Here is a 24,070-nt window from a genome sequence, read left to right on the forward strand (position 1 = left end):
CATTGTTGACGAATCTTTGAGTTTGCTTCGCTTTTGAACATATTGATTCTGACACCAGTGACAGCACCTTCGTCCCTTAACTGTACCATACCGTCTTCAACCGTCAACGTATCGCAACATCCTGGCAAGAAATGCTAACAAGCTAGCATAAAATAGGCCTGTCTGACGTCTTCGCCACAACTGCCTCCTGCGTGCCCTGGTTGCCAATTTCAAACCCGTCACTCATAATAGTCTTGTGCAAGGATCCGAGCCCCCGTGCGCACCAGCCTGACCGTTACTGTCCGAACCGTTTGCGCCTCGAACGCCGCTTGACAATACGCAAAGTAAAACTATCCCACGTTAGCAAATTTTATATCCAAACGCCGATGACTTCAACGGATACTCGCCTGCCATTTCCTTCTAAACTCTTCAACCTCTGCGTCGCCGGCTTGTGGCCGTCTTGCCATCAAGTCAGGACGGATTCGAGACTCAAAGCTTCGGCCAAACGCTTCGCCCCATTCCTGAAACGCGCGTCCCAAGCCGCCAAAGGTCTCGACTCTGTCGACAATGAAGTGGTCGCCCGATCCCTTGTCGATCGCGTGGAGGGTCTGCAGCAGAGAAGGCGGGTACGCGCCGGGGAAGATCTGTGTCAGTTCAGCATGGTCGGTCGAGCCCTGGCTGGGATGTTAAGAGGCGGTGCTGACATGTCTGGTCACGAAACTAAAGGCAATTGAGTGTCAGTCTCTTGACATACTCTGCCAATAGGCAGCGCGTACCTGTCAGTTCCTTTGCTGTCCGACAAGTACTGCGTGTTTTCGTCTCTCGGTTAGCCTCGCATTGTCGGAACATAGAACGGACATGTATGATGTCTATACTCACCGCCTCCGACATCATCGTCGCCTGAAACGTTGCTATGGCGCCATCCCCGGGCAGCAGATCTTTGATCACACCAAAATACTCGTGAAGGTGCTCGATTCCCGTGTGCTCGAGCATCTCAATCGACACGACCTTGTCAAACCGAATACCCAGCTTCGGAATCTCCCGGTAGTCACAGAGCAAGACCGTGATCTTGTCTGACAGACCGGCGGCTTCGATTCTCTTTTCAGCCAAAGCTTTCTGCTCTATAGACAGGGTGACTGTGGTCACGGTGCACCCTCTCCTGCACGGCCTGGATCGCAAAGCTTCCCCAGCCTGTTCCGATCTCGAGCACGTGGTCTGAGGGTTGAATTCTGGCGGCCTTGATATGGTATGAGAGTTTCCGCCTTTGCGCTTTTTCGAGACTGTCGTTGACATAGTCTGGGTCATGCGAGGGGAGCCACAGCGGGCAAGAGTACGTCATGTCCGGGCTGAGGAAAGCTGCAAACATGTCGTTCGAGAGATCGTAGTGGGCAGCGACATTTCGTTTTGCTTGTTCGATGCTGTTGGTTCTCGCGAACAACGAGTACAGTTTTGTCATGAACGGCGACTGCTTATCCAGCTTCATGAATATGCGTCTGTTCAGCAAGGCTAACTGCGGGCAGTAAGGTTTTTGCAGGGCATGGGATGCGTCGCAGGATGTACCTTGAAAATGCCGAGCAGATCTGGTGAATCGATCTCGCCATTGACGTACGCTTCCGCGAAGCCCTTCCCGACAGAGTATGTTAGTCCTCTGCAGGAGCCCAATTCCAGGAGCCAATCTGCTTACCACGCTACCTGAGGCCAAGGCGCGAACCCAAAACCAGTCGTCCTTCACAAGCACTATGGCTGAAGGTGTTCCGAAGCCGAAGGAAACATCTTGTTCGTGAGTTCCCTGCTCTGACTCAGGGGAGGGGTAGCTGATCTTCAACTGGCCGTGCTCGATCCCTTGAAGAGCCGCGCTCAACATGCGTTTGGCAACAAAGATGAGCGTGGGCCGGAACATAGTCACGCCCATAGCTGGGACGTTCATCTTGACGATGCTGTAGTGGGATGTCGAGTTGAATTTGGCTTGAGCCTCAGCACCTGGGGCACCGTGTTTGTAAAAGTCCAGCCTGTGGCCTTATTAAAGCTCAAGCTAATACACTGCAGACCCTCGCTTAACGGTAAAGTGGACCTCAATCCGACTTTCGGCTGTTGTGATACCGCACGGACAGGGTACGTTTGCTACCGAACTGGGGCTACAGCTGATAGATCCCTCTCAGATACCGGAGAGTCGTGGTCGAAGTCGTACAACATTTTCTTCTTTTGTCTGTCAAGGCATGTCGCCGCGTCGGACACTACTAAAAGAAACATACTTTGTGCACAAGGGACTTGCCTTCTTCATGACTCCACGGTTGCGTTAGATGACGATACCTCGGCATGCAGCATGGGTCCAGCTGGGCAAGGATGCTACATTCACGCGTCCTGGAGTTACTATGCCCCACGGCGGGTAAAAGAAAGTTCAGGGCGGAGGACGCAGGCCTTATTCGGAGGCAATGCGGGCTACATTCCATGTGTGCCCAGTTCTCCCACGACAATATGTGCCGAGGGTACTTCCACAACCATACACATGAGAGCTTGTACATGACTTGTTCTGGCAACTGGATGCGACGGCATGATGTAAGTGTTGCCCCCCCCCCCCCCCCCCCCACGCAATGACATAAACCTACTGACAGCAGCATTTGTTTTGCGACAGTCGGCGTTGGCCACGTGAGTCACGCCAGGCGGGTTGCGACTCGCAAGTATATTGTACTACGTACGAACTGTCGCATGGGTCTTTGACGCAGCTGGCGCCTAGGGATACATTGGCCTGCGTCTGCTGCATGAAGACTCCCAGTTCCATCAGGGTCCAGACTCCTCTGCAACCTCTTGGAAAGTCAAGCGCGGAAAAGTACCTTGTCGCCGCCATTCATCTATTCTGGCAATTACCACGACAAATTTTGTGTCAGTTGGGGGGAGCTGCTGTGACCGGAGCATAGGGTCGCACAAGGACCAGTCAACCCGCACTGAGGAGGCTAGGGCGATCTCCACGCAGCATGGCTGCCCTTTACATCTTTGCTCTGAGTGTCAATGTCCAATGCAAATCGCAAAAGAAGGCAATTAATTCGGCGAAATTATGGAGCTGGGCAATCGAATCCTAGGTGTTGATGTTTGACAAGGTGTATGTAACTATGGATGTTGAAGCTGTCAAGTCCAGTGCTGGAGCGTCCAACACAAACAGCCGCCCCACTCAGCGCGTCCAACTCCAAAGCTGCATTTTCGAGCTCCACCTCGAATCCGCACGCGACCCCCTGGCTAGCTAGCCAACAAGCTGTTCACTACATGCTCCGTGCTCACTCACCCACTCACCCACTCACCTCTGGCGCCTCATTAAAAACCATGCAACGACCTGCACAATAGACAGCGACTCCCTCCAGCTCCCGAGGCCCGGCAAGAAGCAATGCCTATCGCGACCAGCCCCAATTGCAACGACCACGTCCGCTGAGGAGCCCGGAACAGCTTCACCAGAAGGGGGGCGAGCTTGTCCACCACCGCAACATCATCCCTCGGCATCAACACCCACCCATCTCAGGCCCTCTCACTCTCTCGCCGCCCACCATGGCCGCCGCCGCCGGCCTCAGCATCGCGCCGCTCCTCCGCCCGGCGCCCCTCTTCCTCATCGCCTCCGCGCTGCGCATTGCGCTCCTCCTCTACGGCACCTGGCAGGACGCCCACTCGGCCCTCAAGTACACCGACATCGACTACCTCGTCTTCACCGACGCGGCGCGCTACCTCGTATCCTCTCCGGCATCTCCGTCTTCATCTTCCGCAGGCTTCTCCTCCTCGGCGTCGTCGCCCTACCAGCGCGACACGTACCGCTACACCCCTCTCCTCGCCTGGCTCCTCCTCCCCACGACCCTCGCCCCGCAATGGCTCTTCTTCTCCTTCGGCAAGGTCGTCTTTGCGCTCGCCGACCTGCTCGCCGGGTGGCTCATCCTGCGCGTCCTCCTCGGCGGCAGCGCCTCCTCCCGTCCTGCTGGAAGGGTGCCTGAGTCGTCGTCGCAGCAGCAGCAGCAGCAGCAGCAACAGGCCATGACGCCCGAGCGCGCCGGCGCCTTCGCCGCGCTCTGGCTCTGGAACCCCATGGTCGCCACCATCAGCACGCGCGGCAGCTCCGAGGGCCTGCTCGGCGTCCTCACCGTCGCCCTGCTGTGGGCCGTGCAGCGCCGGCGCGTGTCCCTCGCGGGCGCGCTGCTCGGCCTGGGCGTGCACTTCAAGATCTACCCGTTCATCTACGCGCCCGCGATAGTCTGGTGGATGGACGACGAGCACATGGGTGTCATCTCGAGAAAGCCGTCCTCAAAGGCAGGCGCGCAGTCCTCTGTGGGCGCGACCCTGCTGCGCTTCTGCTCCGCCGCGAGGATTCGCCTCGCCCTCGTTAGCCTCGCCACCTTCATGGGCCTCAACGCCCTCATGTACTCCATCTACGGCTCGCCCTTCATCGTGCACACGTTCCTGCACCACCTCACGCGCATCGACCACCGCCACAACTTCTCCCCGTACAACGTCCTGCTGTACCTCACGTCCGCCAACCCGCCCGCCGCCGCCGCCTGGCACGTCGAGTCCCTCGCCTTCGTGCCCCAGCTGCTCCTCTCCTGCGTGCTCATCCCGTTCGTGCTCGCCAAGAAAGACCTCGCCACGTCCATGATGGCGCAGACCTTTGCGTTTGTCACCTTCAACAAGGTCTGCACCTCGCAGGTAATGAAATGCTCCACACGCCCCCTTCCTTGCTGGCCTCTCTTGGCACAAAACCTCCCTGGAAACCCTTAGCTAACAACATACGAAACAACGTACAGTACTTCCTCTGGTACATGATCTTTCTGCCGCTGTACCTCCCTCGCTCCTCGCTCCTCCGCAACCCCAAGCTGGGCGTCACAGCCCTCGTCCTCTGGGTCGCGTCGCAGGGCGCCTGGCTGCAGCAGGGCTACGAACTCGAGTTCCTTGGGAAGAGCACCTTCTTTCCGGGCCTCTGGCTCTCATCGTTGGGTTTCTTTCTCGTCAACTGCTGGATTCTCGGCATCATCATTAGCGACGGGGTGGCGCAACGGAGCATCAGTCCTTCACGCAAAGCACACGTCGAATAGTATATCAGCGCTCTGACATGTAGCATACACGCGGCACTGTATCATATAAATGTAACAAGCATAACCACTCAGGGAGCCAGGCATAAACACTCATTGTATATTCGACCATTAAGGGGTATCTCCGCGCCGTGCTACCGTGTGCAAGTGTGCAAGTTACCCGAAAACCAAACAAACCGTCCCAGGAAGCTCCCGCCCTCGTCGCCATTTTGCTCTGAGCGATCTCGCGCAAAGCGAACTGCTCCTCGTCCAACAGACTATCCATGTGTCCCAAACGCCAAGTACCATCCGAGGGGTTTCAAGGACGGCAGATGATGAGATGAAACGATGCAACCTCCGCTTCCTCAGCCCGACAGGGGTGTCCATCGCGATGTAGACTGCTGGTGCTAGTTCCCATCCGACCAGCCTCACCCCCCTTCGACGCAATCACTGTATCGTCATCCGATTGGCGAGCGCCTGATAGTTGCAGATTTTGAGCGACAGGACCCGTCCCCGCGGGCACTCCGGCGAGATGACCATCCTGCCTTCCTTGCTATACACAATGTTGCCAAAGTTGTCGCAAAGTTCGGCAAAGGCGGCGCGGGGACGGACTTTTGCCATCTCGGTGACGATGTCGTCACTCCACACCCCAGTGCATTTTCCCTTTGCCAGCAGGAAGTACGGGTTGAGGGGCGGCAGGAGGGAGTCTGGGATCGTGTTAGCTGTCAGGCTCAGGCTTGCATTTTCGCCGGGTGTCGGCATACCAAGATCCACGAAGCGGATCCTCAGGTACTGGAGCTGTGGGTGCTTCGCCAGCAGACGGATCGCCGAGATGACGAGCTTCTCAAAGGCCTCAATAAAGGACATCTCGTGGATGCCCGAACCAGTTCCATTGTACTGGGTTGCCGCGTCGGAGTCGCGGCAGCAATTCTTGATGGTCACGTCAATGGATCGAAGCTTCGACCGCAGGGGATCGCTCATGCGCAAGGCAAGGTCAAAACACTTGTGGCATATCCGGCCCGTATATGAGAAGTGTTCCAGGCGTGGCAGGATGTGGCCCAGCGAGAGGCAAATGTGTGTCCTCATGGCCACCTTGGAATAAAACGACGGCGTGATGGCCTCTCGGCGGTAGTCATTCTCCATGCAGAGCCCGAGCCGCTTCACATTGGTGGGAAGCGATGGGATATAGTCCGAGACCGTGATGTAGCTCTTAGACTTGGGCTTGCTGTACGAACCTTGCCACTCTTCGAGATTCGGCAGCGCGCCAAGCACCCGGGCAAAGTCGTCGTTGTCCCTCATCAGATTCCACTGACCCCGGGTGACCAATGTGCGGACAGACTCAATGGGGTGCAGGGGACGATTTGGGCCTTGCGGCGGGTCTCGCTTGTCAAAATGAGCCACCTTGGGCGCCTTGCGCCGCTCTCCACCCTCGAGCGTCAGGACCTGAGCCTCTGGCAGGGCCAACGTCACGAATCGAAACATCTCGTCGAGAGTGCAGTTGTTGTCCGGGAGAATATAGGTTGCATTGGTCAAGCCGCTGGAGGTTACCGTCGGCAATGCCAGTGTGTTGGACGTTGCCGGGGGGCCGTATCTAGGCTGGAAGACGGGAAACCAGACCTCGATATGCTTGACGTAGCTCGCGAGGTGCGGGTGGCAGCTGAAGTGCATGATGGCGTCCTCGATGTAGTCGATGGTCGCTTTCAGCTTGATGTGACGGTAGAGTCGTTGCTGGATCAGAAAGGTCCACCGGCGGTTGACGAGAGCCAGGTTGGACAGCTCCCGTCGGCGCGAGTGACGGAGTGCAGTAGCCCAGCACTTAGTCAGGCTAGAGATTTTCATGGCGCTGCTAGAGGTAGGAGAGATGCAGAATCCGAAGAGATGGTCGATGATGCCCTCGTGTACCTCTATGGGTAATTGCTGGAACTGGGTCTCGTGCAGGTGACCGAGAACGGGCTCATCGTGCGCTTCATCATGCGGCATGGCGGGCGCCTTGTCGGTAAGGGCCGACTGGCAGTCGACATCCCGGTCGTCGAGGGAGAATGTGTGTGGGTTTCGGTTCTCAGGATGGGAGAAAGGCGTGCTGCTCGGTCGTGCTGGGGGCAAAAAATCGGCCGGTTTTGCCTGCTCCAGCTCGGGACTCGACTGGCCCGGAGAAACAGGGCTCGACGTAGTGTTGAGTATCGCAGACATGTCCCTCATAGACAGCGCCACGGGCGTCGAGACCTCGTCTGCACCGTCCATCATGACTTCCTCGGCCCTGCGGCCTGGTGTTCTCGGTGGCATTTCGCCAGTTGACAGCGAAAAGCCAGGCTGCGCCTTGGCATCGTGTGAGCCCGCTATACCATCCATGCCTCCCAGTGACGCTTCACGTTGTTCGCTCTGACGGACTAGCGATCGGCCGAGCTCGCATTCTCGGGGAGTCGAGGGTGAGTCGCAGAGGATGGAGGATGGTCGCACGAGCTACTAATTGGGTGAAGGACGTGAAATCGTACGAGATGAGGCGAGGGCAGATTGGACCCAGCGGCCCGGTAACGCAGAGACGGCCAGGCAGACAGCCCGGGCAGAGTCGAGGGATCGAAATCAGGGAGTATGGGACAGTGATGACAAGCCCTGCCCTCGGGGCACAATCAAACACTGCGGGCGGGGTATGCTCTGGCGGTGAAGGCGCGGGCGCCGACAGGACAAAAGGGCGAGGTGTCGAATTTGGATGAATTTCGTTGGAGTCGGCCGGCGGGAGGAGATGGGGCTCGGTCGGGAAGCCGCAAATAGCAGTGTGGGCTTGTGGAGTGCGGATCGGCTGCCGCGCGGGCTAAGGACGCAATCTTAGGACCGGCGCCTGGACCCTTGCTGCGGTCGGTGATGATGTGATGGCCGTGGTAATAAATGACGGCCACTTTACGCGCTGCTGGCGGGACGAGGCGTGGTCGCGTGTTCGCGCTGGAGCCCCGGTCGCTGAGGAGCCGGCTGGTCGGGACAGCGAGGCGTGGCGGCAGAGGCGGCGGCGGAAGCAGAGGGCGAGGGGAGGTGGAATGGGAGGAGACGGATTGAGTTTGGCCTATTGGTTTGGGGCTGCGGCAGGAGGGGAGTGCCACGGCATCCGCTCAGCCACTGCGGCGTTGGTCCAAGAGTCCGAGGCGCTGAGTCGTGAGCGTGGCAGGAGACGCAAGGTTGCGGCGGCCGTGGTGTACGCGTGCTCGATACTTTTGGAACAGCCGTAGAGTTTAGAAACGAGTGGTTGATGAGATGAAGCTTCGTGCGGGTGGCTGCTGAAGATTCCTATGAAGCAGGTTGTGACGGGATGTTGATGGCGAGGCGCAACGACCACTCGAGGCGAACGGGATGGGGCGAGACGCAAGTCCGTATATGCCCGGCGAGTGCAGCAGGCAAACGTGTGCACCCGTGACGAATGCGAATGTCGCTCGCACGCGATCAAGCGCGGACGTATGCCGGCAAACACCCGGGTCCCCGGGGGAGCTGGAGCTGCGTGTTTGTTGCTCGCTGGCGCTTCACTTCCCTCACACCTGGTAGGGCGGCGCGACGGGACGAGGCAGCGGGCGGCGATGCCCAAGCAACGCCAGCAGGGCGAATAAAACGAGGCTTCGCAACGAGAAGAGGGGGGCAGACTCGGAGGATAAAAGTCTGTTGCGGGATCGTGCCCAACATGTGTGCCGCGCAGATTGGCTGGCGACGGGTTGAAGGACCTGAAATGGACCTGAGGCGGTTCGCGATTGGCATTTGCGGGAGGGAGGGGGACGCGCGAGGGCGGGCAACGGCAGCACGCGGAGTGGATCCGGTGGGGGGGAGACCCCGGGCCTGAGGCCCCCAAGGGCCCTTGGCCCGCCCTGCCCGCGCGCTGTCAGGTCCACCCTAGTGGCTCTCCCGTCGGCACTCGACGCCGGGAGGCGGCGCCGCCTCAGTGCTTCAGCTGCAGCCAACGGGCAGGCGGGGGGGGGCTCGCTAGACTCCACCTGCAGACACTGACGGGGCACCACCTGCGGTGGACAATCACAGACTGCACAGTTGTTAGCTGCGCCTATGCGCCGTCCAGCACTAGGACGCCAGTTCAATCTTTGCCCAACAGCATTCAACCTCAAGTGCCCGCCTCCCACGGACAGGCTATAGAGCAGACCAGGGCCATGCGTCTGGTTCAGGCACCTCATGACATCCGACATGTTTCCACATCATTCGGGTGCTCGTCTCAACCACCGGGGTCTAACGTCCGTGGGAGGGGAGACGCGGGAGAGCATCGTCGCCTCTCCAACGGCAGATGGAGAAGCTCATGTCGTGGCCCTCGGATGGTCCCGTTCGCCTCGCGTGGGACAGCATTTCCTCATCTCGTGTCCACGATCCCGTACCCCGCACTCGATCTGGAGGCGGGACCAAATGAGCCGTGCCTGCTCCAGACTTAATCGCCCGCCTCCCGCCGGCCGCTGCCTCGAGCGGTGGCTGTCATCCGTTCCTGGAACATGTCGAGGCGGTGCCAAGAACGGCTTTCAAGACGGCTCGATGAGCCTATCCGGTCGGCGGTTTGATCGATGATCGGTGGCAAGGCATCAAATCGGAGTTGGATCCGTCTCTTTCACACGGCCATGTGGTCCTCTCGGATGAGGGGCCTAGCAATGCGACCATGCCGCTCTCGAATCGCAAGCCGACGCTCCTCCGTAACCTCCTGCGCAGCCTGTCGAGAGCCATGACGATGCTCATATGAAATGTCGTTCCCTCATGAACATGCGAGTTGTTCAGCGGCACCTTCTTTCTGAGCGTAACACGATCTTCAGGGCCACGTTCGCGCTTATGGTAGGCGGAACCTGTCCAAGAAGTGAGAGGAGAATCGTCCGAGGACTTGTCGTGCCATGCGTCTGTGGGACCCCCCGGCGAGATTCGAGACTTTTCGGACGGGCCAGGCCACGGACGTCATCTCGCCACGAGTCACGACACCCGCTCATTACGACATATACGTGGGGAGATAACATGACGCATCAAGGCTCCTGTACGAAGCCAAGAGAAGCTGCCGCGTAGATTGCCGACGGCGCGTGCGTGTAGGACTTTGTGGAGCCAGGGCTGCTCTCGTGTGACGCTCAGAACAGGTTGTGACCGTCCGTCGATGACTCTGCCGCGATACCGTCTTGAAGCGCGTCGGCGGTCACGACATGTCGGCTTGAGCCGACGGAGCTCAGCTCAAACGGCAGGCTTTTCATTTACATTCGGCACATTCGGTATCATGGTAGCCAACTGCCTGTTATGGAAGTTTTCGTCCGACGCCCCGACAGCCCGCCCTGGTCCAGTAAAGACGACAGACCGGTGGTCGATGCATGGTGAAGCACCGGCGGAACCGCTTATGGAGGCCGCCTGCGAGCACAAGTACGTAATCATCGGGCAAGGGCTCGAAATCGTCCGGCCTTGCGCATAGTGCCATGGGGCGTGTGTAAATTGCCTGATGTTCTGAAGAGCCCCGGTCCTGGTCCCATCCCTACTTGAGACACTGACCGACTGTGATATCCGGCGATCATATATGCATCCTTCGACGTTTTGTACGCGTGGGTGCATTACCAAAGTTGGATTATTAGCGGTCCTGTGAGTCCTGGATGGGGCTTCAATATGGAAGGGGGAATGACAGTACCGCCCTCGTAGCAGCTGAACTGTCGAGTCGCTGATGCGGGTTCGAGTCTAGAGGTCTAGACCACAGAACATCGCGATCTGGGCTGCTCTATGGGCCCGCGGTGCGGATATCAGCCCTGTCCACATTGGATCCTCCGAAAACAGTAAGTGCTGGTGCCAAGGAGACAATCTACTGCAGACGAGTTCGAGCTCGGGGGGGAATCTCGGGCTGTCATCCTCTCCCAGTGGTGAGACTGCCGGTTCCGTACAATGTACACGGCCGTAGTTTGCGCCGAGACCAGCGGACCTGTCAGCTCCGGGGTCAGGCTCCCACATCCAGGGCGTGCAAGTGTCTGTGGCGCGGGCTTCGTTGCTGATGCTCGGCTTCGCAGCACAAGCTTTCTTGACCATCCGCGTCCGCGCGTCCTCGTTTCGATGGCAGCCATACTGCTACATATGTTCGTTCCATTTGCCGCCGACGTCGAATCGATACACGTACGAAAGTCGTCCAAACCCCAGATCGCGACAGTGCAAACCGAGGCCTCGTGAAAAGGGGAGCTGGGCCGTTTCACTTGCTGTCCCAGTCCATCCCGCTTGCGGCTCGGCGGCCAGGGGTTCAACGGACGAGTGGTTTCGAGTCCAACGGCAGAGTGCGTTTCCAGTTGGTGGGGCCCGGCGCCGGAAGGCGTTGGCCCCCCATCCTGCCACGGTCCCGCCCCGGTCGGCCCCCCCACCCCGGGCACCTTTTTCTTGGTTCTTTGGGCCAAACCTCTTACACGGAGCATCGCGACATGCAAGTTGGCGTGTGTTACCTGCCCAGGGCTCACCTTCACGCTATCGACTCCGCGTGCGCTGCGGCAAACGGCTGGGAGACATTGCAAGGGGCGACGCGAGGGTCTTTGGCAGCGTCGTATTCCGGTCCTGGTTTCGTACACGACCACGACGAACCGCCTCGGTGAAACGATCTAGCTGGACCGCAGGCGGGCGGGCGGGCAGTCGTGATGATGCTCGGATCTGCACGCCACCCCGAGGGGATTTCGAGCCGAAAGGCGGGTGCGATATGAAGTCTTAGCAACGACGCTTGAGCATGTTGTTTTGCGCACGGCGCAATCTTCACCGGGGGGCGGCCGCCATCCCTGCGGCACATCATCACCCGGATGCGCCGTCTTTCATCGCCTTTTGCGGCGCACCGTCGTGATATCAGGTCAAAATCGCATGCATGCAGGTTGCCGGATGGCTGTACTGCCGCTAGGGCCTTTGCCGTGCCCGGCCTGCCTGCCCGTCTGCCTTGCACCAAGCAAATAGACTGAACCGGGTCAGCGACATCCGTGGGCCGTTGAAAGCGGCCTGCCTGCCGCCTCGGGTATTGATCTTTTTTGAGCGACGCACGTTGAAACGGGCCATGCTGGGGGCGTTGCTCATCACGGGCCCGGGTAGTGGTGTACTTATCCCCTGGCGTGGCGGGCTCATGCGACGATGGACGGCTCTTGGCCGCGGGGTTGATACATACATTCATCCATGCTTACCACGAGTAGCCGCTTGTAAAAAAACTAATACGAGCATGGGAGACATCGCGGACCACTGGAGCATGCATCCGCGGCTGGGAAGCGGGCCTCACCACCATGCCGGCATTTGATCTCCCAACGGGCTGGGTCCTGCTCCTTTGATTCCACTTCATTTTTATTTCCGGAAGCCTCCGTCCGGTACTTGCTACCTAATATACTGTGCCTGTTGGACTGTAGACAGTACAGACTCCAACACAACACATCCATTGGACTCAACATGTTGAGCAAATCGGCACAGCCAAAAAAGCATCGACGAATCTGGAAAGCAACCAGGTGCCTGATAGGTGGCGCGCAACGGCGCGCAACCACTGGTCCCCAAGGGCTGCACCAGGGGCGTCTGGCGCCAGGCACACGCTGCGGCGGCAGCCAATCACCCCCGCGTAGCCGCCCGTCGGTGCAACTGCAACTGGGGTGCGCCTCCAGGCTGTGCCCACCCAGCGCCACGCCCGCCAATGCCCCCTCCGCCAGCAACGCCTTTGTGCCTGGCGGGAGGAGACTTGCGGGTGGTGCGCCCCAAATCTCCCCGTCCTTTTTCCACCTCGATCCTCCTCCCTCACTGTCCGGCGTTTGAGCCGCCGCCCCTCCCAGTGCCCACCACCACCCGACTCGAAACCTCCTCCACCACCGACCTGCCAATGGCTGCGCCCCGGAACTCTCTCCCACCCCCTGGTACCCTTGCCTTGCGGTTCCTTACTCGTACGCTCTCGAGACGTTGAGTGCCTTGGCAGGAATCCCTTTGTTGCTGCTCCTGCTCCACCCTGCCCTCCCGCCTGGACTCTGGACTCTGGAGCCGACAGGCCCGCCGGCCGACCTCTCTCTTTCAGCTTTCTCACGAACCAGGGGCCCGGAGCCGCTCGAGCGTCGAAACCTCCCCGCGGCGCCTCCTGCGTTTTACCCCCCTGTGACGCGCGCGCGCGCGCCCTCCCCTTTCCGGCGCACAACTTGCCTCCTCCGGCCCACCCCCATGTCCCTTTTCCTTCATAGGGTCGCGCTGTAAGTTACGTCGTTGCGTAGCGGCTGTGTTGCTGCGCTGCAGGTATCAGATGGACTTGTTGATGGAAGGGACTCTCTCTGTACCCCAGGGGCGTGTGCTGCCGTCTCTTGTATTCGGCCGGGGACTGTGGGCTGGACGACGACCAACATGTTGAACGTCGTTCGACCCATCCGCGCGCGCGGCTTCAGCTGTGTGGCTTTCTTGGTCCACCCCCCGTCCCTTCACTTCTCTCTTTGTCCGTAGCCCAGACGTCTACTGTATACTGTCTGTGGTACTGTATATACCCACATCTGTACCGAAGATGAACGTGCGTGCGTCCTTTCCGTGCTGTCTCCGTCCTCCTGCCTCCCTAACCCCCTTGTCCCGTCCCGTCCGTTTATCTACTCCCGCGCCGCCCGCCTGCCCGGGCCACCAACTGACCTGGACTCCCTTCGTCTTCACTCACCCGTCCCTGTAGACCTCACTCTCTCCCCCCTCTCACGTCAAGCCCTTGAGGTGACGTCTACTGGACCTTCTTTTCTTCTTGTTCAACTTACCGCCGGTCGTTCTTTTATTCGGCTTCTTGTGTCCCGTTTTGGTGAACACACACTTGTACATTCTAGATACACACAGTTGGCTGGGGCTCATCCATTGTCGACGACAGAGGGAGCGAGCGTTGATCGCGGTTCTTGACCACTCTTTTTCACCAGCACGCCTTTCATACATACGACAGAGGAGCAACAACGCCAGGTTCGCTCACTCAAACAACGGAACACCGCCTTTTCAGGTTTTGACCTTCACCACGCCATCTTTCAAGTCCATCGTTTGGGGAAAAGACGAGTGACCGGCGGGAACTGGTTACACCATTCACCACATACATCTCACTTCAAGCATATATCTTGCCGAGGCCACTCATTGCATTCTCTTCGTATAAACGGTATAAACGACTACAAACCTCATCATGCTCGGCGCTCTCTTCCTCCTTGCGGCGCCCCTGGCGGCCGCTCTTCCGCCCTATGTCGTGGAAACGACCGTCAGCCACGACCGGCGCGACCTCCCCATCGTCAACGCCTTCGCCGAGCGGCCCGTGGAAAACACCTACATCGCCGTCTTCAACTCGACGTTTGGCACCGAGGCCATCGACGCCCGCATCTCGGCCATGTCGAGCACCATCCAGAAGCGCAACCTCAACAAGCGCGGCCTCGACGGCAAGTACCTGTCCACGGAGATGAAGTCCATCACGCTCGGCGACTGGCGCTGCGCCGCCTTCCAGGGCGACGCCGACATGGTGCGCGAGTTCAACGGCGCCGACGAGGTCGCCTACGTCGAGGCCGACACGTGGTACAAGACGACGGCCGCCATCATGCAGACCAACGCCCCGCCTGGGCTGAACCGCATCTCGCACGCCCGCGCCGGCGAGCAGGGCTACATCTTTGACGAGTCGGCGTGCGAGGGCATGACCGTCTATGTCGTCGACACGGGCGTCCGCGTCGACCACGTCGAGTTTGAGGGCCGCGCCGTCATGGGCGCAAACTTTGTCAACAACGTCGACACTGACGAGAACGGCCACGGCAGCCATGTTGCGGGAACCATTGCCGGCGCCACTTTCGGCGTCTGCAAGAAGGCCAACATTGTGGGTGTCAAGGTCCTCGGCGCGGACGGCGCCGGCCAGAATCAGGGTATCCTGCAGGGCATGCAGTTTGTCCTCAACGACGTCAAGAGCAAGGGCATCCAGAACAAGGCCGTCATGAACATGTCGCTCGGCGGTGGCTTTTCGCAGGCTCTGAACCGCGCCATCGCAGCTCTGCTGGACGGCGGCATCGTCCCCGTTGTGGCTGCCGGCAATGAAAAGGTGCGACTCTTATCTATGCAACGGCAGCTCAACTGCGGAGAGGGAAAGATGCTAACCTTTACAACAGCAAGATGCTCGCAACACGTCTCCGGCGTCCGCTCCCCAGGCCATCACCGTGGGAGCCATCGATGCCACCAACGACCAGTTCGCCAGCTTCTCCAACTTTGGATCCGTCGTCGACGTCAACGGTCCCGGCGTCAAGGTCCTGTCCGTCGGCATCGCCTCCACGGTGGCCACCAACGTTCTCAGCGGTACCAGCATGGGTAAGTACACATCGTGCCCCAGCCACTTGCGTCGTATCTTTGCCCGACACTGACTAACTCTTTCCCAGCGAGCCCCCATGTTGCCGGCCTTACCGCATATGTCATGGGGCTGACGGGCCGCCAGGCGAGCGAAATGTCCGACATGCTCAAGAGCCTGGCCAGCAACAGCCCTGCGAGGGTGAAGAACATTGCCCAGGGCACCAGCCCGCTCATTGTCAACAACGGAAACCTGTCGTAAACGGTCTTCATGGTTGGGAGAGGGAACAAGGACGAGACACCTTTGTACACTCGCTAATGCGCTTTGTGTTTACACCTCTCCTGAAAATAGATGCACTGGACAGAGGAGACTCGTTGGATTTTCATAAAGGTAGTGGCATTTTGACCAATGGTCTTGTACATCTCAGATGGATACCTAAGATATTGTGCATTTTCCTTGGCGTCTTTGAGTCAGCCTGCAGTTTAGCCCTCAGACCATGCGATTTCGATGTCGACAACGTCACCAGCTTATTAGCGTCATCCAGACTCAGCAATGAACAGTCACATAGACAGCGTCAATTCTCGCATCAATGAGCGGAAGCATGTTTGCATTCCAGCAGAGCCTCGTCCCATGGCAATTAGGGGCCCAACTCTGCTGCGCCGCCCCAGAGGGGAAGCCAAATGCAGTTCGATTTTAGCACTTCTTCGGCACAACCACAGTCATCAAAGGACTGGATTGCAATTTGACATCCGTGCTGCGTCCGCAAAGCGGCCGTCTTTCTGTTGGTGTAGACAACATGAGACTGCGTCACAGGAGACACAGAGGGACAGCATTAGCATCATATTATTAGTCGCCCATAAAGATACTCCAGGTGTGGTCTCGTCAAGTAAATGGTACACGTTATGTACATGAAAAGCATCGCAACGAGGACGGCAGTCGGCCGGCCACGCCTATAACTCGTCGCGCCCCGTGGCGGCTGCCGGTGGCGTGTTGCCGGGGAGAAGATTCGCTGCGTACTGGGCTATGTCTGTGAGGATTGGGAATCTCGCCCCCAGGAACATTGCAGTTCCGATCTAACGAGTCCAGTCAGCGAGTGTGCGACACAGAAAGCTGACGCTCATCTTGCACTCACCATTATGCCAGATACAAACAGGAGACACAAAAGGACAACGCCAAACATGACGAGATTCTCGCCAGGGTCCATGGTTGGCTCCTTCTTCTGCCGTTGCTCGTTCTCAAGCGTCAGCTTCTTGGGATCCTGCTTAGGATACAGCGTCTCGATGAATTGCTCAATCTGGCAAGGCATTAGCTTTCGTTTTCGTTTGGACAGTTTTCTCTCCATACCTGAGCACATCGCACGCTGATTGCCAGGTAGTTGGGGTCGCGGGGGTCGTTCTTGGCGTGAATCTTCCGGGCATATCTCCGGAACACTTCGCATACCGAGTGCAGGTTCTGTGTGCATTCGAACATGAGCTGGCAGGCGTCGCCCTTGGTGATCTTGACGTTCTTCTCAAGCACGTCGGGGTTGCGGAACATGAGCTCCAAGGTGGCAATGGCCATGCCCTGGGGGATAGCCACAAAGTTGAAGACGCTTTGCTCGCGCATGCCCGCCATGTAGAACAGGCACTCCTCGGCGTGCTTCAATGCGTCGAGAATCATGTCAGACACACAGTTGACTGCCTGCTCGCGGTACTTGGGGTCGAGCAGGTCCTCCCACTTGTCGACATGCCTGCTCCAGATCTCCTTGGGGTACCACCGCCGGCCGTCTTGCCAGTCCTCGTGAATGTCGCGGATGATGTTGGTCTTTTGCAGGAATTGGCCCATCGACTCGGTCAATGACGGCCGCTCCGCCAGCTTGGGGTTTCCCAGCTCCGACGAGACGAAAAGACGGGTCAAGCCCTCGCCAACAAGGCCGGCGACGTAGTGGCAGTAAAGCTCATACTCTTCGATGGTCTGAACGCCGTTCTTGATCATCTCAGTATTTTGCGCGTAGTCGGCCATGCCGTTGCCCATCTTGACCGTCATCTCCTTGATGATGGTGCGGTATTTGGGCTTGAGCTTCTTGAGCTCCGTGACGACAACGTCAAACTTCTCCAGCAGTTCCTTGTCCTTTTCTTTGCTCTCATGATACTGCCAGCCGTCAATCTCCATGGTCTCATGGAAATTTCGCAGCAGGGGAACCTTCTTGTCTATGGAGATCGTCATGTCGTCTTCGATGGTGTCGAGGCCGCGCAAGACAAGATAGAAGAGGGTGATGGGGACAAGGAGCTCATGGTTGAGCTCCTGAATGACGGCCGCGAAGCTGCGACTCGTCAGGTTGAGGAAGCGGAAGCATTCCTGCAGCTCTGGCGACTCCTCCGACGGGTTGCGCTTGTGGACGGGGTCGTGCCAGAGCTTCCTGCAGCTGTCGTCAGTATCGGCACGGTCGCGCAGAGACGTGGGCCATACCATTGTATTATGGACCGCAACTGGTTCGGGTGCATGAGGTAGTAGAGGGCACCCATGGTGGCTGGCACGCGTGGCAGTCGCACACAGGTCGAGGGAGCAGGGCAAAAGGGGGCCGCCGAAGCAGGCACAGCCGTCGATCTCAGCAAAGAGGCCGAGGCGGGTGGTCGCAACGAATTGCGAGGCTATCACCGAGACGCAGGCGTCGAGTCAGAGGCTTGAGCAAGAGATTGGCTGCCGCGACGACTGGAGAGGTGTTTTCTGCCGCGAGGTCTCGTTGCGGTGTCTCGACGCGCTGGTGGGGAGAGGACCAAAGTTAAATATGCAGCGGCCGCCGGTGGAGGATTTTTAGGAGGTTGCCCAAATTGACTCCACATTTTGGGGGGTGGATGGGGGTTGCCTCGCAAGCCTCCCACTGACGGCGCGCCATTCCCAATCTTCCATGTCACCTAGAGAAAGGTGGCGTGGCCCGAAATCTCACTGGGCGGCCGGCCCTGGAGCCCTGCAGACACAGGCTGGGCGGTCCGTACCTGGCCGCCTGGCAAGCTCTCTGCGCGGGCAGTTGGGCGGTCTTCGGGGTTCGGTCTTGGAGACCCGTACCCGTGAGCACAGCGAGCCCCCGTCCGCGGACAGGCAGCACCAGTGACACCTGCCACAACGGACGGCATCGACTGTTGGAGGCAATCGGTCGGGGGTTTCGTATTCGCAGCCCAACGACGCCGCCGCTTCCGCCGTCGCAGCACACCAACGGCTTCGACTTGAATCTGAGGCGGCCCGGAGTCGAACGTTCCGCGACGGAAATGGTGTCTAGGCAAACTCTACCTCCTCCCGCACCACCGGCAAGCTCCACTATCGTCAGGCTTGGGTCGGTGGGCGGTGGGCACATGGAAGAACTCCACGTGTGGTGGCTCGTGATCTGACGATGCGCGGACTGACATCCCGCTCATCAAAGACGCAGCCAACTGCATCCCTTGCTCGAGTCTCACAACCTGTATCCCCAGCCGAGCCGTGCGCACATCAGCCGGTTCGCACTGCTCCACACCAACGTGGCCCTGTCGAGAAAGGCGCGGTTGAGCGATGTCGCGACATGCGCGGTGCGGCTCACGGAGTCACCATAGTCACATTGATCCCGCCGCGATGCTCCTGTCATTCATACGGCAATGCACAACTGCCAAGCACACATGTGCGAGTGCTCGCTGGAGAGGAAATGCTGCCAGAGCAAGCCTCGTCTCCTGAAGATATTCTTGACTGTACTCGACAGGGATTCGCAGAAACGTCACCTACCTGCAAACGAGTGTTACCTTGGCCGCATCTGCGGTCCACGAACGGCACCGCCGCCCTGGAACATGTTCATATCGCACGGTGTCTTCCTCAAACGCCTGGATTGTACTCACTCATTAAACCCCAAATTTGCACGGTAGGTGCGGCACTACAGTAGTATGTACCTTGGTCGCCTGCCATCCACAGGCTCTGAGGAAGGCAAGGCCAACACCATGGCGCACCGCTCTTGCCTTCTCAGATGAAAGGACGTGGCCTTCAGTGTTCGCCTTCTCTGGCGTCAAAGAACGTGAAAATGATCAGTCCTAGTCACCTGTCTTCCTGTGATTGTACCTCGTTTGCTTGCTTGCGTCGACTTCCTCACTCCAACGTAAACGCCAGCGAAAATGGCACCAGCGCGGCCACAGCCACGCTTCCTCGTCTGGGGCGGAGACGGTTGGATTGCTGGTCACCTCGAGACACTCCTGAGGCGGCAGGGCAAAGATGTCCACACGACCACTGTGCGTATGGAGAACCGTGAGGCCGTCATCCGGGAACTTGCCCGCGTCGGCCCTACTCACGTCTTCAACGCCGCCGGCTGCACCGGAAGGCCCAACGTCGACTGGTGTGAGGACAACAAGGAAGCGACTGTACGCTCCAACGTCATCGGAGCACTCAACCTCGCCGACTGCTGTTTTCAGGCTAATGTCCACTGCACCGTCTTTGCAACGGGCTGCATCTACCAGTACGACGACGCTCACCCCATTGGAGGGCTCGGATACACAGAGGAGGACGAACCAAACTTTCGCGGCAGCTTCTACTCGGAGACCAAGGGTCACGTTGAACCGGTGCGTGTTGCGTCGGCCATGGCGTGGGTCCTGAGCCTGAGCTGACGGGTAAGAAGATCATGAAGCATTATGGCAATTGCTTGATACTCCGTCTGCGTATGCCCGTCAGCGACGACCTTCACCCGCGCAATTTCGTCACCAAGATTACAGGGTACGAGCGGGTCGTCGATATCCCGAACAGCAACACTATCCTCCACGATCTCTTGCCGGCTGCTATTCTCCTGGCGGAACACGACGAGGTCGGCGTCTACAACTTCACCAACCCGGGCGCCATCTCACACAACGAAGTCCTCCAGCTCTTCAAGGAAATCGTCCGACCCAGCTTGACGTACAAAAACTTTAGCGTCATCGAACAGGCCCAGGTCATCAAGGCAGGGCGCAGCAACTGCAAGCTAAGCACATCCAAGCTCGAGGCGAAGCTCCGCGAATACGATTACGTCGTTCCGGACGTGCTCGACGCATACCGCCGCTGCTTCAAAAGGATGAGGGCCGGCGGGATTCGTTAGCGGAGTTGGGCAATCCGTCCCGAGCTTTAGCTGAATGTCGTTGCCTTGGACGTCGTCAACTGAGAAATGGCGACTAGGGGGATTCCGGGCGTATTTGGAAGTGAATTTGACCTAAGCGGCTCTTCGCCCGTCGCAACGATATGCATAGTTGTCCTATTCTCTTTAGAGGAATACACAATGTTGTTGCAGCTGCGAGGTACGACTTGGTTTAGGGTAGCCCACTTGGAGTGTCGTAGCACAAGATAACCCCCCCGGTCTGAGGTGGTAATAATCTGCGCTGCGTAGCAGATTGTCGCGGGCAGATCCGGTCCCTGTGTTTCGACCCGAAAAGCAACCTCGCAAGCTGAGCATCATTTCGTCAAATCAGGACGCAGGCCATTCGAGCCTCTGTGGCCCCCAGAAAAAGTGGTCCGTCGCCTCGGTATCCTCTGTGCGCGAGGCTGTCACAGGAGACGCCGAAGGCCAAGTTGGCACTGCCCCGCCATTACGTAGCGCCTCCTGTCCTGTCCGTTTGGTCAACAAAATTTCCGGCCTCGCAATCACAAGCCGACTCCTGTCTGCGTTCATCGAACGAGCATCGAACCTTTCCCTTCTTCCGACACGAAGCGCGTTCCCCTACAGAGATACCCCTAGCCCAACATGGTCGTCGACACGGCCTACTACGACACCTTGGGTGTCCAGCCCACGGCCTCCGAGCTGGAGATCAAGAAGGCTTACCGCAAGCTGGCCATCATCCACCACCCTGGTACGGCCCCTATTCTCCGTTGAAGCCGCGCGCCGGAGTGGCTCTCTCGGTGTCGCCGGCGTGTCGTCGCGACGTTTTGGCTGACCAGAGATGCAGACAAGAACCCCAACGACCCGACCGCACACGAAAAGTTCCAGGCTATCGGCGAAGCATACCAGGTGCTGTCCGACAAGGAGCTTCGCGGCGCATACGACAAGTTCGGCAAGGACCATGCCAAGCCTCAGGAGGGATTCGCCGACCCGGCCGAGTTCTTCACGTCGATATTCGGCGGCGAGGCATTTGTCGACTGGATCGGCGAAATCAGCCTGATGAAGGACCTGACGGCGACCATGGACATCACCATGAAGGAGGAAATCGAAGAGGCCGAGGCCCAGGCCCAGGCAGAGGCTGCCGCGCAGGAGGCCGCCGCGCAAGGCAACGATGATTCCGACTTCCCGGGCACCGAAGAGGCCAAGAAGGCGAGCTTGAAAGAGCAGGCCGCCGCCGCCGAAGGTGCCGCTGCGACCGCCCCGCCACCGACAGTAGTCGTCGAGGACGAAAAGGGTGCCCCTCAGGCGCCCCCTACTGGTGCCGCACCGACGCCGCCCCCTCGATCGAATGCCACGTCTCCGGCGCCGTCGTCGAGCTCTCGAAGCCGAACACAGATCCCGCTCCGGCCGGCCCTCACCGAGAAGGCGCACAGCGAGTCCCCCGATCGCGAGCTGTCCGAGGAGGCGCTCAAGGCAAAGGAGAAGAAGAAGGGCGGGCTCAGCAAGGAGCAGCGCGAGCAGCTTGCCGAGTTCGAGAGGGAGCGCGCTCGCGTCCGCAAGGAGCGTGTCGACACTCTCTCGCGGAAGCTGCTCGATCGCATTAGCGTCTGGACCGAGACAGACAAGGGCTCCGACGTCACCAGGGCCTTCCAAGAGAAGATGCGTCTCGAAGTGGAGAATCTCAAAATGGAGTCGTTCGGCATCGACATTCTCCACGCCATTGGCCACACATACGTCTCCAAGGCCTCTGGCCTGTTGCGCAGCCAAAAGTTTCTCGGAATTGGCGGTTTCTTCAGCCGCTTGAAGGACAAGGGCACGCTCGTCAAGGATACGTGGAACACCATCAGCAGCGCCATCGATGCGCAGCAGACCATGGAGGACATGGCCAAGATGGAGGAGAAGGGCGGCGAGGACTGGACCGACGAGAAGCGCGTCGAGTACGAGCGCCGTGTCACTGGCAAGATTCTGACTGCGGCGTGGAGAGGCAGCAAGTTTGAGATTCAGAGCGTGCTTCGCGAAGTCTGCGACGCCGTGCTCTACGATAAGAAGGTTCACCTGTCCAAGCGTCTGGAACGCGCGCAGGCTCTCGTCCTGATAGGCGATGTCTTCAACAAGGTGAGTGCCGCTTCTCTCACAGGATCACTGGGTGCGAAAGAATAAACTAGCTGACAATCGTGCGATGCAGGCTGCCCGATCACCAGAGGAAGAAGGCGACTATCTCGTTTTCGAGCAGCTCGTCGCCGAGGCTGCCATGAAGAAGGACAAGGACGAGGAGAAGAAGAAGAAGGACAAGAAGGGCGGTAGTCATCACCATCACCACGACGCTGCCGAGGCAACGGCTGCGGACGCACCCAACGTGCCCAAGCAATAAGCTTGGCGAAAGCAGCAATGGATAGCATTCTGGCGGGATGTATAGAACGGCATGTGGAGCCATAGACTTGTTTGAGCGGCGGGATGCGGGTGCTTGTTTCCTCTCCTCACATTCGATACGCTTTGGGGCGAGAAACATGGATATCGAAAGGCCCAGCGGCATAATCGCGGTGAGCATGGATAAATACCTAGGTAGTTATATGATTTACATCCAACTCTACTATTTCTGATGCAGGGGTATCTCTCTACTTTGTATATCTATGCTATGCCAGGCTTGCCAGGTCGAAAAAGAGTCTAGGCGCACACTAATCCATCTTGTCCATCTCGCTCTCTTCTTTACCAGGCTCCGGCTCCTCCACGAGCAGCCCAACCAAGCAGGCCGACAGCATCGTCTCGTAATTCACCCAGGGGTGAATCTCGCCAAACAGCTTGGTGCCGTCACGGCCCGCCCCGCGCATCAGCTCCGGCACGCCGCCCGGGTGAAACTTTGCGTACGGAGTGACGTTGTAGACCTTTCCGTTGATGGCCATCCACGCATCCTTGCCCTTGCGGCCCGTCTGGCGCTTGAGCATGGACGGCGTAACGCGCAAGTACGGCGTGGAGGAATCTAGGCCACGGAGGTCGGCGTTGGGTCCCGAGATGCGCGCCCAGTCGAGCGGCGAGTGGCCCGGGTCGAGGATGATCTTGCGCGACGGCTTCTGCGGCTTGGAGGAGTGTGTCGGCGGAGGGGCGAGGCCGCCGGGGGACAGCGATGGAGGGCCGCGGTTGGGAACGGGACCGCGGGCGCGCTGGGCCGAGTTGGGAGCTGGGAACTGGGGGAGAGTCGGGACGCGGCCGGAGGGCGAGGGGCGCGATGGGCGGGGAGGAGGGGGCATGAGGCCTGAAGGCGCTGGCGCGGCGGAGGGCTCGTCGGAAAGGGTCAAGGTCGGTATGGGCTGCGAGGGACGACTCGCAGAAGCTTTGGGCGTCGTCGGGCTCTCGGGCTCGTCCACCGTCGGCGGCTGGATCGTTGGAGGAGGTGGCGGAGGCGGCATGGCCAGCATGTCGCGCCGCGCTTTGCCCGCGGCCGACGCGGCGCCGGACTGCAGGAGCGCACTGCCGTTGCTCGCCTTTGCATCGTTGCGTATCCTCGGCGCCGTGTCGTTGTCTGGTTGTGTCTCCTCCCTCTTCTCCTTTTCATGAACAGCCTCCTCGGCCTGGGGACTGGCCCCTCCGAAGCCGAGCCATCGCAGCATCGGCAACAGCAGCCACTCGGGGCGGCAGACGGCGACGTAGATGAGTGAAGCGACGATGACGGACGACCCCAGGAGGCCCATGGCTAGGGTTGGGCGACTCGAGAAGGGTGGGGTCGCGCGCAGTGGGCGCACGGCGGGCGGTGAGGGATGAACGTCGATGTTGGATGAGGCG

General features: G+C 59.1%; 8 protein-coding genes across 8 annotated transcripts; 4 read left to right on the forward strand and 4 right to left on the reverse strand.

Moving 5' to 3' along the window:
• Positions 1-371: 371 nt before the first annotated feature.
• PLICBS_004193 (uncharacterized protein) lies at positions 372-1,906 on the reverse strand (the record flags this gene model as incomplete). Its single annotated transcript, XM_065600470.1, has 7 exons — positions 372-623; positions 684-699; positions 756-784; positions 859-1,067; positions 1,126-1,489; positions 1,540-1,602; positions 1,664-1,906. 7 exons carry the CDS (start codon positions 1,904-1,906, stop codon positions 372-374), a joined length of 1,176 nt encoding a protein of 391 aa, XP_065456542.1.
• A 1,607-nt stretch (positions 1,907-3,513) lies between these two features.
• On the forward strand, positions 3,514-5,039 carry PLICBS_004194 (GPI mannosyltransferase 1; the record flags this gene model as incomplete). The annotated part of the gene is made up of 2 exons (XM_018327091.2): positions 3,514-4,653; positions 4,752-5,039. 2 exons carry the CDS (start codon positions 3,514-3,516, stop codon positions 5,037-5,039), a joined length of 1,428 nt encoding a protein of 475 aa, XP_018174553.2.
• A 423-nt stretch (positions 5,040-5,462) lies between these two features.
• Positions 5,463-7,298, reverse strand: PLICBS_004195 (uncharacterized protein; the record flags this gene model as incomplete). Its single annotated transcript, XM_018327090.2, has 2 exons — positions 5,463-5,722; positions 5,780-7,298. 2 exons carry the CDS (start codon positions 7,296-7,298, stop codon positions 5,463-5,465), a joined length of 1,779 nt encoding a protein of 592 aa, XP_018174552.1.
• A 6,814-nt stretch (positions 7,299-14,112) lies between these two features.
• Positions 14,113-15,504, forward strand: PLICBS_004196 (uncharacterized protein; the record flags this gene model as incomplete). The annotated part of the gene is made up of 3 exons (XM_018327089.2): positions 14,113-15,003; positions 15,071-15,266; positions 15,335-15,504. The coding sequence occupies 3 exons, from the start codon at positions 14,113-14,115 to the stop codon at positions 15,502-15,504; spliced, it is 1,257 nt and encodes a 418-aa protein (XP_018174551.2).
• A 689-nt stretch (positions 15,505-16,193) lies between these two features.
• Positions 16,194-17,747, reverse strand: PLICBS_004197 (terpene cyclase; the record flags this gene model as incomplete). The annotated part of the gene is made up of 4 exons (XM_018327088.2): positions 16,194-16,316; positions 16,376-16,537; positions 16,588-17,641; positions 17,692-17,747. The coding sequence occupies 4 exons, from the start codon at positions 17,745-17,747 to the stop codon at positions 16,194-16,196; spliced, it is 1,395 nt and encodes a 464-aa protein (XP_018174550.2).
• Positions 17,748-19,352: 1,605 nt separating this feature from the next.
• On the forward strand, positions 19,353-20,299 carry PLICBS_004198 (uncharacterized protein; the record flags this gene model as incomplete). Its single annotated transcript, XM_018327087.2, has 2 exons — positions 19,353-19,793; positions 19,850-20,299. 2 exons carry the CDS (start codon positions 19,353-19,355, stop codon positions 20,297-20,299), a joined length of 891 nt encoding a protein of 296 aa, XP_018174549.2.
• Positions 20,300-20,938: 639 nt separating this feature from the next.
• On the forward strand, positions 20,939-22,664 carry PLICBS_004199 (uncharacterized protein; the record flags this gene model as incomplete). Its single annotated transcript, XM_018327086.2, has 3 exons — positions 20,939-21,044; positions 21,141-22,408; positions 22,479-22,664. 3 exons carry the CDS (start codon positions 20,939-20,941, stop codon positions 22,662-22,664), a joined length of 1,560 nt encoding a protein of 519 aa, XP_018174548.1.
• Positions 22,665-22,968: 304 nt separating this feature from the next.
• Positions 22,969-23,979, reverse strand: PLICBS_004200 (uncharacterized protein; the record flags this gene model as incomplete). The annotated part of the gene is made up of 1 exon (XM_018327085.2): positions 22,969-23,979. One exon carries the CDS (start codon positions 23,977-23,979, stop codon positions 22,969-22,971), a length of 1,011 nt encoding a protein of 336 aa, XP_018174547.2.
• Between the last annotated feature and the right edge of the window lie 91 nt (positions 23,980-24,070).

Source organism: Purpureocillium lilacinum (assembly GCF_023168085.1).
Source record: "Purpureocillium lilacinum CBS 284.36 DNA, scaffold_3, whole genome shotgun sequence".
NCBI classification, from domain to species: Eukaryota; Fungi; Ascomycota; class Sordariomycetes; order Hypocreales; family Ophiocordycipitaceae; genus Purpureocillium; species Purpureocillium lilacinum.